The sequence below is a fragment of the Schistocerca cancellata genome, chromosome 1 (genome assembly GCF_023864275.1).
Source record: "Schistocerca cancellata isolate TAMUIC-IGC-003103 chromosome 1, iqSchCanc2.1, whole genome shotgun sequence".
NCBI lineage: Eukaryota > Metazoa > Arthropoda > Insecta > Orthoptera > Acrididae > Schistocerca > Schistocerca cancellata.
In genome coordinates, this window is record NC_064626.1 from 422222312 (window position 1) to 422236754 (window position 14443).

The 14443-nt window shown below is 38.0% G+C and overlaps 1 protein-coding gene across 2 annotated transcripts in view; it reads right to left on the reverse strand.

Annotated features, from left to right (window-relative positions):
* The window catches only part of LOC126176062 (inositol-trisphosphate 3-kinase homolog), a 528034-nt gene extending 515468 nt beyond the window's left edge, over window positions 1-12566 (reverse strand). Inside the window, exons 1-2 of one of the 2 annotated variants that reach the window (XM_049923199.1) lie at window positions 12422-12519; window positions 3534-3602 (exon numbers count right to left, since the gene is read on the reverse strand). In XM_049923199.1, coding sequence (XP_049779156.1) covers window positions 3534-3602; window positions 12422-12496 — 144 coding nt within the window. In that variant the 5' untranslated portion in view covers window positions 12497-12519. Of the gene's footprint in view, window positions 1-3533; window positions 3603-12421 lie in introns of both variants that reach the window. The other variant, XM_049923213.1, reaches the window with a different exon arrangement.
* Window positions 12567-14443: the final 1877 nt, after the last annotated feature.

Genomic DNA, 14443 nt, shown 5'->3' on the forward strand with positions numbered 1-14443 from the left:
GAAAAGACTGATCAAAGACTACTTGACGATGGAAAAGGAGATATTCCTTTCCTACATCAGACTTACCACTGCTATGAAAGTATGCCCCGGTAGCTTGGAAATGACACCTCATACTATGAAATACTGAACATTTATTTTAACTCTTTCTTCAAATCGTCACAATGATGGAACAAAGGAACAAGCTGACACAGCCATCAAATCTTGATTCTGAAATTCAGAACATCAGTTTTCATTCAGCATAAAAGGTCTTGCTATATATATTTTTGGGTGTCCATCTCCCAATGGCAGGACTCCAATCAGACACAAGGTCTTGTTGATTATGTTCCCCATGTGCAAAGACCATGTTATAAACTCCTACATTTTAAGAATTGGTCTTTTATAAGTCACTATTAAATAAAATTTGTAGTAGTACTGTAATATATAAAGACTACTACTTTTATACACAAAAATAGATCTGAAACATAACAGCACACAATTATATACGATCTCAATTCTTTCATAAGACCATGCTTTTCTACAAATAATACAGATTTCAAAGTATCATAGCTGTTGAGCATGGTTACTAATCAAAGAAGTTAAAACTCAAACCAATGCAAGTGCAAAATGTAACATTTACAGTGTCCGTATGTACATTTACGTAGGTCAAGATGATCTAGAAAGATATGGCTCTTATCTGCTGGATTACTAGGGTACTGCATACAATCAACAGTGATATCTCCATTTCTATATAGTCCTGAAAGTCTTTGTAACAACTGGTTCAACATCACTGACATAAAGGACTTTTCTGACAGTTTCACATTGTTATGTGAGGACTCTGTATATTGTATTCAAATGGGGGAAACCTATATAGAACACCTGTATTAAAACTACCCTCTTAACTTTTCAGTCTTGAAACTTTTTGGTCTGATGGAGTGTAAACCCTGAACTATATCAGCCCTGCTCAGTTTGCTGGGAGATTCAGTTGCCTGTCTTGAAATAAAAAAGTAACTGGATTGTTTGAATTATTACGCAATACCTAATTACATAAAATCATGCAACTGCAGGTTTTTTTCACTGAGATGACATTATAATCTACTCACACATTTAAATGACTCATCAAAAATAACTATTAAAGCTATTTAGGGACTCTAATTTAGGAGGTATTTTATTTTAAAATATAGCAGAATTTTAAAAACTGAAAACAATATTGTTTGTTTAAAATGCTGTAGTTCAGACTGTATTTTAAAATAAAATATATAACTGATTATTTATTGCAATCACAGTTCCAATTTATTACAGGCGATTACTGATTTCAGTTACTGTGTAGCATCTTCAGAACATTTTAATTTACAAGTGCAAGTAACAATCCAACTTGTTTTAATCTTGATGCAGGTATATATGGAAACAAAGTTGATGTTTAAAAATGATTTGTATAATTTATTTTTCCATCTCAGTTGCATTGTTATAACAATGTGACTAGGTTTGATTACGCTTGACCACCTTCAGATCTAAAAAGAAACTAAAAAACCTGAATTTTTACTTTCCACTATTTTAACCTGCCCAGATACCCATGCCTGTTAAAAGTTCTACATCTAGGACGGGGAGGTGCACCAGCCCCAGTTCAAATCCACCTGGCAGATTAACAGTGAGGGTCGGTATGCTGGCCAGCCTGGATGTGGTTTCTAGACATTTCTACACCTGACTAGGTAAACAGCAGCTTGGTACTTGAGTCCCACCTCAGACAGATGATTTGCTAACATTTAGAAACTGTCCACATGTTTTTACATGGATAACACTGCACGCAGGCACTTGGGCTAAACATGTTCCCTGCTGGGAAATGATGGAGTGGTGACAGGAAGGACTTCTGGCTGTCCTTTAAATGAATGATGACTTACCCATAGTAACCACCATGTGTCAATGCAGGGCAAAGGAAAATGTCCAAGAAGATGTACTTTCCATCATTTTACAATAAGTAGAAAAGTATAGTACACAGCTGCTGAATACTTAGTTTTTGGTTAAGTAACACGTTTTGACTGTACTGAAACTATACAACAGAATACTGTGGCATCGAACTGTTGTCTATGGCTTAAACAAGTAACTGATGGAGCAAGGAGGGGGGGGGGGGGGGGGATGAAAGTTAAATTCAACGGGCTTTTAGATCTGAAGATCATAAAGTGTGATCGAAACTACAAATCATACAATTTTTTTTTTTATATATATCAACACAGTTATTAATTTTCTTCTCACAAATATGTTGGCTATAGTGAAAGTTGATGTATGTACATTCAAAAGTGCAATGAATCAAGGGGGATCCACAATTCCACATTATCACGTGGCATACAAAGTTCTCTACAATATTATTTTCAGAAAGACTCTTTCTTTATTTCCCCATCTAGAATTTATCTTACAACTAACAATTTACAATTGTCCTTCTTCTCAGCTCTGTACAGTTTATGCAACTGGCTTTCTGGTTACAATTGTTCAACTACTCTATTAATTATACTGCCACAAACTACACTCCATGTTCAACCACTCATTTATACAGCATTAAATTGTCTTCCCTTTTGAGGTATTTTAAGCCATATGACCTGTTTAACAATATTAATTGTGACTGCACAAAAAGAAACACTGCAAAAAATATACTTGTTACTGTTAAATATATGCACGGTCTCTCTTAGTTGGCTATCAACTTGTAAATTCAGTCTCCCCCCCCCCCCCCCCTTTTCTTTTGAAAAATAAAAATATGAATTTAAAATAACATTTCTAGAATTAATTTTCAGTCTGTATTGGAGTGAAATGTTATCATCCTTTGTCTTATACAGCAGACACTATCAAATATGTGGAAACATGCAGTGATACCAACAACTCCAAATTTATATTATCTGCAGGCTAAATGTAGAGTACGCAAGTGGTGGATACACCTGTTATCTCAGATCCATAAATAGCTTTGTGGTCCCACAAAATGTCATTATCAAACATTTATACATTATAAAATTCTCATATCTTTGTTATTCTATTTTTTACAGTTTTCATTTTTCACTTTTCTCTGGTAGAGGTTTTCACAAAATGATAAATTTTTATGGTATCTGTGACTAGCCAGAGTTTGTAGAAAAAAACAATTATATTCTTCATTACAGATTGCAAAATGATGTCCCCCAACCCCTAGTGAATAATACTAATTCAATACTTGTAGTCAATCAAAACGCACTGCTTCATTTCCGAGGATTTGAATCTTCACAAGTACAGGAATGGTTCTACAATGAAGTTATGAATATGAGAATAGTTTCACAAGGGGAAAAGTGATTTACCAGTATAGAATATATAGTCACACACCATCATAGGCATGAATTCCTAAAAGTTACATGCACAAGTGACAGGCAAAAAAACACAACAGTCAGCAAAGTAATTAGAAAAGTGCTTTCTAATTAGACATATAATGCTGACAGCAAATGAGAAACCCAGAACTATCCAGGAAAAAATACCACCAAATACACATCACGGATATGAAAGACACTACTACTAAGAGAAACGCTCATCAAACTTCATTTGCTTACCGTTGCTAAATAATCTCCAAGCTGTGAAAGTCTTGCTTTAGAATCTGTTCCTGACACGTTCGTGTTATCCTGCAACACATGTATACTCAAATACCAATTTCTGTCATATAAACTTGGATTTGCTAAAAATTTGGTGCAGTTTGCTTTTTGTCTTCATTGTTTCCAAATAGGTTTTGCTTATTTTAACACTTAATAACAACATGAATTTGCATAAACTGGAGTACATACTGATGATCCCAAAACCATTTCCCAAAGCGTCAATTATCTTTTCTTGGAGTGTTGAAAAAGCAAATGGAAAAAAGAAAAAGAGAAAGAAGTGAGAAAAGATAATCTGTCTCTAATTCCTGCCACCAAAGAACACAATGAGCACTTAAAACTATTAACCCACCAGACAGAAACAGGTATGTAATTTTGTGGACCATATACATCCAGTCAACAATTTTCTCTGAATTTTCTGATAGTTGAAACAATTAAGAGAGAAAATGTATTTCAAAAGATCATTATTCGCAATTTACAAATTATATTTAATAATCTGTCCCTCTCTTCCTTTGAATCATTTGGTTAACTATAATTTTCTGACTCCAATGGGAAATCACTTTTCTAACATACACTGGAAGGATACAATGTCAAAGCAGTACCCCTGTACAAGTTCTCAAGGGGCAGTGCTGCGAGTGTGTTTCTCGTTTGTAAATAGCACATGCTAGAGTAAAGGTGTAGTGCATGCAGTGGTTGAAACTCAAAATGGATCGGTGAACAAATATACTGTTCTGTTTCAAACTTGGAAAATAAGTGAAAGAGGCTCATGAAATGTTAGCAACATTTTACCGAGACAGTACTATTACTCTGAAAAGTGTTTATGAGTAGTTTAAACACTTTCAACAAGAGCACAACAGCATCGAAGATGACCCTCAAAATGACCTGCATTGCACGCACCCTGGGCAATGTACAGAAAATGAAGGAACTTTTGTCCCAGCATCATTGTGTAACAGTGCAAATGAAAGCACAGAAAATGGAAATAGGTCACATGATGGATCAAGCGGGTACACCCCCTGTACACCAAACAAAGTGATTGGACCCTGCTCCATGAAAATACCAGGCCATACTCTGCATTTCTGGTGGAGCAGTTCCTGGCCAACAGGGGAGATCCGACGCTCCATCACCCACCCTGTTCCCCAGACTTGAGTTGCTCACACCTTTTCTTGATCTCCCTACTGAGATCAGCCCTTAAATGCCAAAAGTTTTTGAACATTTCAGACATCCAACATAATGTTATGACCCAACTGAAGGCTGTCCCTAAAGATGACTATGCCCGGCTTTCCAGGAAATGTACTACCATTCCCAGACGTGCATTACCATCAATGGGCTTATTTAAAATGACAGTTACTGCTGTTTCAGGTAAGGCAACAACCCCTTTGCAATACAGACACATTCACCAAACTTTCTGGACAGAGGTACACAACAACTGATAGGCTATGTATAAAGTGTGGTATGGTCATCATCATTTTATGAAAATTATTCGTAATGCTATGTTATAACACAGGGGCAGCCAAGATTTCGGCTCATGGGCTATGCCTGAGCCCGAATGCCAAAGCACTCAGCCTGGTTGGCATGTTTCCCCCACTGCCACACAATGCCATCTGAGAACGAAGGGGGGAAGAAGGGGAATTCCATGAACGTGTCAAATTTAAATGGAAGAGCAGTCACACTGCATATGACTTTCTTTTATATTTCACATTTCTTAACATTAAAGATCACCAACAAAACAAATTTCCAGTATTAGTTATTTATTTTTGACACACTGAAGATGTAAATTTTATTTGTTACACACTATCGGCATACAGACAGATGTAGAAAATTTCACAGTGCTTCGCACTCAAGTTGCCACTAACTGTGACTTATTTAGTTCCATAATTGACAAAATGTCTTTCACACATATAGTTGAGCAAAATGGTGTAACACTTTGGCAACATTGTTATGGATCTCTATCTGAGGAAAGCAATGCAGATGTCCTGGACAGTTTTAACACAAAAAGATTTGTTATTAAAATGAAATTACCTTGCAGGTCAGGCAGTTACATTTGCACTTGCACATGAGCGCTTTCAACTGAAATAGTAAATGAGCTTGAAAACAGATACAAAGCTGACAATGTCCTCAAAACCTTTATAAAACTATTCTCATGATTCTTTTAAGGCCGCAATGAATTCTTTGAACCTTGTGTTTTCTTTAATGTCAGAGAAATTAGGGAACTGGACTGTCTTTGTCAGAACGTGTCCGTTGTACAATGCGATTTTGCTTTTAAATGCATCCCCATCAAATCAGAAACAAGTTACCTTGCAATGTCTTACTGTTGGCAAGGCGCAGTCTCGTCTACTTAAAGTCAGAATTCTGTAATCCATTCCAGATGTTTTTATTTTCATTCCTGCACTCCTTTTCCCTTCACTAATTCAACAATAACGAGTTTTAAACGAAAAAATTGCTCCAGGCATGCCCCTTGATTTAAACAATGCAATTTGCAGTTATACATGAAGTTTCCATACTTTTCATTCAGTTATACTTAAAACTACTGCAAATGACAATGGAATAATGCATGCAACTTCAGAAATTTTACTATTTGTACCACCAATTTCTTCACGTGTTCTATGCCTGTAAATTTAACATAAAGTCCTTCTTGATATGCAGAACTGTTGTAATTTCTTGGTCTTTCATTGTGAACTAATTCTTTAAATTCTTTCCGCATCATACTGTAATGTTGTTTCAGCATGTATGCAGTAACCGTCACTTACGCAAATTGAGAACTCTTGTCCCTATATTCTGTCATTTCCACTCATTTTAAAGGATTGTGACAATAGTGCACTAGACTGCCTCTTTTTGTTCAAACAGTTACTGGACCTATGGATATCCTTTAAAAACCACAAACAAATAGTGAATGTTAAACAGCACTGACAACAGGATTCTGCCGAACTCAGAATGTTACCGACCGAAACATGGTCCACCGCAAAGCTAAATGAAATGGTGTTATGATGCTGCGGGTACTTTCGAGAAGGAATGAGTAAGGCCGTGTGACAGACCAGCCCTTGGGCCACACACACTGCACACATGAAATTTGGCACACCATCGTCTGCTCTTTTATAACAGATAGTTCCCGAAAACAGAATGCTGGATTATAACCATTAACAACAGCACTATTCAATACAAAATTCAAATTTGCAATTTAGGATAGTGTATTATTGTTGACTAGTAGCATCTGCATCACCACAGCACTGAAGCAAGCAACCAACATTGGAATTATCAGTGTTTGCACAGGTTAAAAAGTGAATTTAATGTCTAGTTTAAAAGTACAGTGCAAACAAAACAAACAATGTAAAATCGGGGATGGACCAACAACAATATGAAAAGGATAGAATGCTACTTGCCACAAGAGAAGGTGACAGCCTCATCAATCCACTCATGCCAACCTTCAACATGCTTCCTAAAGTACATAAATCCAACCATACAGGATGCCCCATAGTGGCTGTTTACTGCACCCCCCCCCCCCCCCCCAGAGAGAGAATCTCTCCCACTGTGAAAAAAACTCCTTCAACCAATTACCCATAATCTATCCTTCTATATAGAAGACACCCTCCACTTCCACTGACTCTCTGCAGTTCCTTTTTCTTTCCACCCAGCAACCTGCTTGTCACTGTTGATGCTTCCTCCCCCCCCCCCCCCCCCCCAACACTAATTTCCCACGTGATCATGACTTTCGTGTTATGGAATACTTCCTTTCCAAATGCCTGAGTTACTCCAAACTCACTACCTCCTTCCTTTCACCATGGCCAACTATATCCTCTTAGTCATAATTACTTTTAATTTGAAGACATCACTTACAACAAGTCTGAGATACAGCATTGGGCACCCGCATGGCACCACCCTATGTTAATCTGTTCATGGGCCATCTAGAGGAATCCAAGGACCACCCAGAAACCCAAACCTCTCACTTGGTTCATATTCATTGATGAAATCTTAATGGTCTGGACTGAGGTTTAGGGCATCCTGTCCACATTCCTCCATAATCTGGTTCACTCGGTCCTCAGCCTCAACAAGCCACTTTCCTTAATGCCAACCTCCACCTCAAGGACAACTAGATCAGTACATCCATTCACATCAAACTTACAAACCCCCACTTTGACAACTACCACCCATTCCACACTAAGTTGTCCCTTCCATAAAGCCTAGCCACTTGTCACATTTGTAGTGACAAGAAGTACCCCTCTAAATATGCCAAGGGTGTCACGAAAACTTCACAGACTGAAGTTAACCACCCCACCTTGTCCAGAAAAAGATCTCCTATATCTTGTCTTCCATCCCTTACAGTCCCTCACTTACCCACTCATCAGCTACAAAGGAGCAGATCCCCATGATTCAGAGTCTCCAGGCAGGAGCAACTGAATTGGGTAATCATGTTGTCTGTCTATGGTTTTGATAACCTCTCAATGTGCACTGAAGTGAGAAAATCCTCCCTACTCCACCCACAGTTGTATTCTGCTGCCCACCAAACCTATGTAATTACCTTGTCCATCCCTGTATCACTGCTGCTTTAAATCCCTGTCCCATGGCTCATCTCTTTGCAGTAGACCTAGGTGAAAGACCTGTCTCATACATCCACCTGCCATCATCTACTCCAGTCTTGTCACAGGCTTCTCCTACCCGTCCAAACGCAGCATCACCTGTGAAAGCAGCCATGTGATCTACAAACTTAGCTGCAGCAATTGGGCAGCATTCTACGTGAGCACGATCACTAACAAGCTGCTTGTACACATAAATGGCCATCACTGAATTGTGGTTAAGAGAAATCTGGAGCATCCAGTTGCTGAGCATGCCCCTCCAACATGATGTACTTGAATTTAATGAATGCTCTACTGCCTGCGTCATCGGTACTCTTCTCACCAATACCAGATTTTCTGAACTGCACAAGTGGAAACTCTCCCTGCAACATATTCATTGTCCTCATTATCCCCCTAGGCTCAACATTCACTAGTTCCCCCAAGGCTCAACCTTCACTAGTTCCTGTCCTGCCCATCCCCTTCTCTGTTCCTGTTATAGCCCTACATGCACCTTCCAGTCTGCATAATCTTTTCCCTTTCTCTACTTCTCTTCTCACGTGACCCCCGCCCCAGAACAGCATACGATGTTGCACCCACCACATCCCTGCACACTCATAGGCAGCACTAGCATTTTTCCCACCCTGATCCTGCTATCCGTCTCCTTCCCACCCCATCCATACCTCTTCTGTACCATTTCTACCCACCCCAGCAAAGATCACTGCTCACATCAGACACAGTCACAGTCAGGCCCTAATGGCTGGAGATGACTGTTGGCATGTGTGTTTTGTTTTGTTACGTTAAATAATATCCAATGGTTTATCTCTCTCTCTTTTTTTTTCCTCGTGCACCTGGCTGCCAGTCGACACTTCATCTTCATGGCAAGCAGCAATCAATACTTTCCATATTGTTATTAAAAGTATAAACACATCTTTAAATTAATTACTGCAAAGCAAAACCAAACAGCAAATGAACAGAGTCAAGTCTTTTTAAGCAACTACTTTCCTTAGGGTAATCAAAATGACATTATGGCAGCAGCTTCAAAATGCCTTTGGGAGTTGCGTTCCCATCGTAATAACAGCCTATATATACAGGTATAGTTTTCCGTAAAGCTAGAGAAGTACCATGCCAGTCTGACCCAGCATTGGCTGGATATAGGGCACAAGGATGGATGGATGTATGTTCATGACCAACTAATTTAAAATTATAGAACATTAAAGCCATATTTCAAGTGACACTATGGGTACCTGATAAGTGCACTTCAAGGACTGACAGCTAACATCCATCATTACATTCTGAGGCATTAGTCTCATTAGACTGTGCTTTGCAGCATTGAAAAGCATTTATCACATTGGCGACAGAGAGTCTTACAATTTCTGTTACTTTTCTTGAAAATGATTGTTACCTGCACTTCCTTTAAAATAAAAGGCACTTTGTTTTGTTTGAGGAATCTACAGTATATCAAAGTTAACAGAGCTAATTCAGTCTCAGATTCTGCACAGAATCCAGAACATATTCCATCAGACTCTGGGGCAAGTTTTAGTTTGGTGATTTTGGATATTTCTCGAGAGTGCAGACACTAATATCTGTATCACTCAACTTTGCAGTAATTCAATAATTCGACTGGAGAAATACTCTTGGGTCCCTCTTGTAAAGGAAAGTTTGAAAATGAAGTTCAGCATTTATGCTTTTGCTTTGTTATCCTTGATTTCAGCTCCTGAGTGCACTCATGAGTGTCCAGACACATTTGTGGAACAACTGATAGTTATAGCATTTAACCTCTACTTCATTGGGTTTCAAGAGAGGTCTTTTAACAAATTAAGTTACAGCAATTGTTAAAGGCTTTCCGCAATATCCTTTCGACAATCAAATGTTTTTTTTTATTCAACAAACCTGTATTACTTTGTTGTTTACTGTGAAGATTACACCACATCTACAATTTTCATTGGCACACTAGGGCCTCGAGACAGGTGTTATTGCATTTTATAAATCACAAATTAGCTATTTTATAATAACCAGTTCCTTCTAGTGGGAACTGTTCAAAGTCTTTATGCACACAGGAACTTTCATCCACACTTCACAGTTGAGTCAATTAGCTTGCTGTCATAGCAGAAACGAAAAGAAACTTACTGGCTCAAAAAGAGAATGGTGTTGGTAATCTCCTTCCTCACTGACTCAGAGAGTTAGGCAAACTGATACTCATTGCATTCTTGAAAACACTCAACGTCATGAGCATTTTTTATAGCTATCTAACTTGCTGTCTCATATGGTTGAAGTCAGGACACCTATCCAGAGGTTCAGGTGCCATTTTAAGCTGTACGAATGTCTTATAAATATTTTAAGACAAGTGGACAATAACCTTACGTTACATAGTGATGCCAAATCACATTGTCATACGCATTCAATACTATATTCATGATTTTAATAAATGCATAAATAAGATTGTTCGTAGTTAACACATACACTACTATATTCAAATCAGCCTTTGTTTGGTAAATGACTAATCTGTAAAATGCAACTTTTAAATAGCATGTGTCAACACTATCCCCAACTTGCACACATAAATTTCAGATTCAAGTGCACAGTCAGATGAAATGTCATCATATCAAACAATACTGCAAGGTGTAACATGCCAAGGAACTTCACTTGGGTAGCCTAAATCTGTGATGGCATTAATGTATTTCACAGAATATGACTCTATTGAAACATTCTTTTGTCCAAACAGTACACAAAGAAAATATTGGCATGAGTACAGATGGGTCAACAGAAGCGTCCGATCCCACGCGTCGGCTTTGACCCGTGACGTAAGGGTGTTGTGTGTGACGTCATGACGGTACGGAGTTTGGTTTGAGTGTGGCTGTCTCCAGTTCTGTTTTATCTTATTTTATTTACTTTTCTGATCTGTTTGTTCTATCTCGTGAGATTTTTTTTAAAATTTAAAAACGCTTATTACTTATTTTAATTATCTATTTCCTCCAATTTCTGTTTTAGTTTATTATATTTATCTTTCTGATCTGTTCGTTCTATCCCGTGAGATTTTTTTTTTTAAAAAGACAAAAAACACTTATCAGCTACTGAAGCATCTTTATCTTCTATGGGTTGCTGGGGTTACGACCCCTGGGGAGGTGGGTGGGTATTCATGCATGGCTGTCTTCACTTACACGTTGTAGCTACGCAAGGCGTCTAAATTTGTTTTTATTTAGTTTGCCCCCCACCCAAAACACCCCATTTCCCGCGCTTGTCCCGTTAGTGTCATTAGGCTTCTTGTGGAGTGTGTGTGTGTTTGTTTCCGCCATATTTGTGACGTCATGGGTCAAAGCAGACGGGCGGGATCGGACGCTTCCGTATTTCCGTACAGATAGCTATGGAAGATGACAGTAGTTTGTACATATTGGCCACATAAGGGGCATTGTATATGAGGAAAAGTTGGTTCTCTTACTTAGTAAATAACAATGATATGATCATAGTTATGGTAACTAGCCACAAAGCGATTTGGCCTAAAATACTAATAAAAATTGCATTTAAGTATCGAGAATTAACCAGATTTATAATAATTAGTTAAAATTGATTGATTAAATTAGAACATATCAGCAGCCCAATGAGAACGTCAGAAACTTTCGAGACACTTTGAGTGAAACTGCTAGGTATAATAGACAATATAATTAATTTGCTGTAGTGGTTACTGTTTGGCGTGTCTGCGCTTATCAACTAACTGGAGCAAACCAATTTCGTCGTTGGGTAGCGGCGGAGCTTGTTTTTATAGCACTTTTAAAGTATCAACGAAAATCATGTAATCAGACTCAAAACGAGGTGACAACACATACGGTAAGCATTTTACATGAACTTTTATGGTTTCTTTAATACTAAATTCAATGTAAGTCTTTCAATGTCAACTACATTCACCCCAGACATATACATGCCAAAACAAATTTAGGCCTATGTAAACAACCAAGGGAAAGACTCCAATGTAAGAGGACATCAAAGAAAGTACTTTACTAAGTTTTCTTCGATTATGAATCAAAGACAACATTACAAGAATATATCAACAATGTCGCCTTATTGCTAATTAACACGGTCAATACAAAATGTGTAAAAAAATCAATCCGATAAGAAGCAGCTTATTAATCTACACACTGCAATGGTAAAGTCGGATTTTTTTGTGACAATTCAAAAACAAACGTGTGTAAATATGACAGCAGAGTACCATGTTAGCGACCAATGTCAAAAGAAGAAAAAAGAACAAATATTGTAATGAGATGGAAACAGATTGTTAGTATATATTTATATGGGTTAAATACCCATGCTTACCTCTTTGAATATATTTCGTATAAAATACGAAGACGAATATGTTGGAGGCGGGAACTGAGTCGCTACAGATGCCATCGTAGCAAACACTGCACTGACTAATTTCGATGCTTTCCGCGAGATGTCAGACCAAACCCTAAACAAATGTAGGGTACTTGACAAACGCGAACCAGTTCTGTACTACCTATGCAGCATGTATTTTGAACACAAAGCAGAACAATCTTTTTTATTATTAATCGCGCTGTTTTTCTTATGATGAGTGCTTACAATATATTTTTTCCTTGCATGAAGCTTTAGTCTCATAGTCATCAATAGTCTCTCGTAAATGTCGTTCACATGTGTCTTCGGAAATAAAACAGTAGCGAGCATTTGACGCTATTGTTTGTTTTCTTCTCCAATGCAGTTGGTCTACTAGTGACAACATAGCTTCCTTCATCTGTATATAACAAAACGTGGTATATTATTCTGTATGTCCACAGAACGTTCTTCACAAAAAATAACTTCTTTCCATGTTCCTCTCTCGTAAGTGTAAACGGACGCAACGGCAATAATACTGACGCATGTAAATATCGCACCCTCAGAAGCATAGTGAATGTGGAAATATTTTAAGTTGAGTGAAACGAACACCGCTTCTGCAAATTACTACTCTGATTACTATTAAGTAAAATACTACCACGATTAGGAAGACAGAAGAGTGACTTTATTACTTTTAGAGGTTTCGTTGCTATTAAATATGAATTGTTCGATGACTGATTCTCCCTTGAAGAATATTGTTTCTTCATACGGTATCGTGGCTCACTATTATACTTCAGACATCTCTTGATATGACGACAGTGTATGAATAGAGATAAGCACATTTTCTCCTCAAACTTTGTCGTGAGTTCGGATAGTTTGCATAATTTACATAGAATTTGTTTGAAGCAAGCTGTAAAGAAAGCTCCGTGGACCGAGATCAGTGCAGAAATAATTTTGAACGCGTAGCGTAAACAAGAGCGTCAAATCACACAAATTATCCTCATCCCATTGGAATTTAGTTATGATTACGTTGTTGGTTAGAAATGCTGCTCTCTTCCCGTATCCGTATTTTCATTAAGGCCTATATCAAACTAGGAGTCTTTTGAATAAGGAGAACGTCTGTTCTTTAACAGAAATGTCAGTGGTGTCAACAATAGATGTGACAATGAGCAATGTTGGATAGTTAGCCGCGCATGATAGCCGTGCAATCTATATAGACCGCCTTTTCACGGTTCGCGCGGCTACCCCCGTCGGAGGTTCGAGTCCTCCCTCGGACATGCGTGTGTGACTTGCCCTTAGCGTAAGTTAGTTTAAGTTACATTAATTAGTGTGTAAGCCTAGGAGCCGATGATCTCAGCAGTTTAGTCCCATAGAACCTTAACACAAATTTCCAAAATTTGTTTAATTAAAATACTACAACGCTGCTTAGTAGACCGTGTAAATTATTATGATAGCCGTTTGAGTATGTCACAGTCAAATATTAATCCTGTTGTGGTCGCGTTATCCATGTAATTGTATACGTCCACTTGCAGAAATTAAAAAAAAGAGAAATAGAATAAAATAGAAAGTGGGGTGGCGATTATGCTTCGGGCCTCTTTGTACTTTTAAGGTGGATTACTGGCGGCCGCTCTCGGCTTAGTGCGAGAGCATTTCACGTTTAGTTGTGTCACAGGAGTCTGCGACGTACCACTGTAATCTGCGCGACCAGTTATGTCAGTATTTTTTAAACAGTTTTATCTTATTGCCTTTTTCAACTTTGATTTTAAGTATACTTTTATTATTTTGACTAATTTTGTTCTAAAATGCATAAACGTTGAAATAATCGTGTAATTTCGTTAAATTGTAGCAACAGCATGGATCGTAGCCGAGAAGTTCGAATTCTAATGTGGCTGCAGAAGTTTGAGAACGAGGAAGATATTCCTGACACGAATTCTAACGGTGAAGGTGAAATTCTGCAAAAGCTTACTAGCATTCCTCAGATGGAAAGTCAGCCATCATCCTCGGGAATGA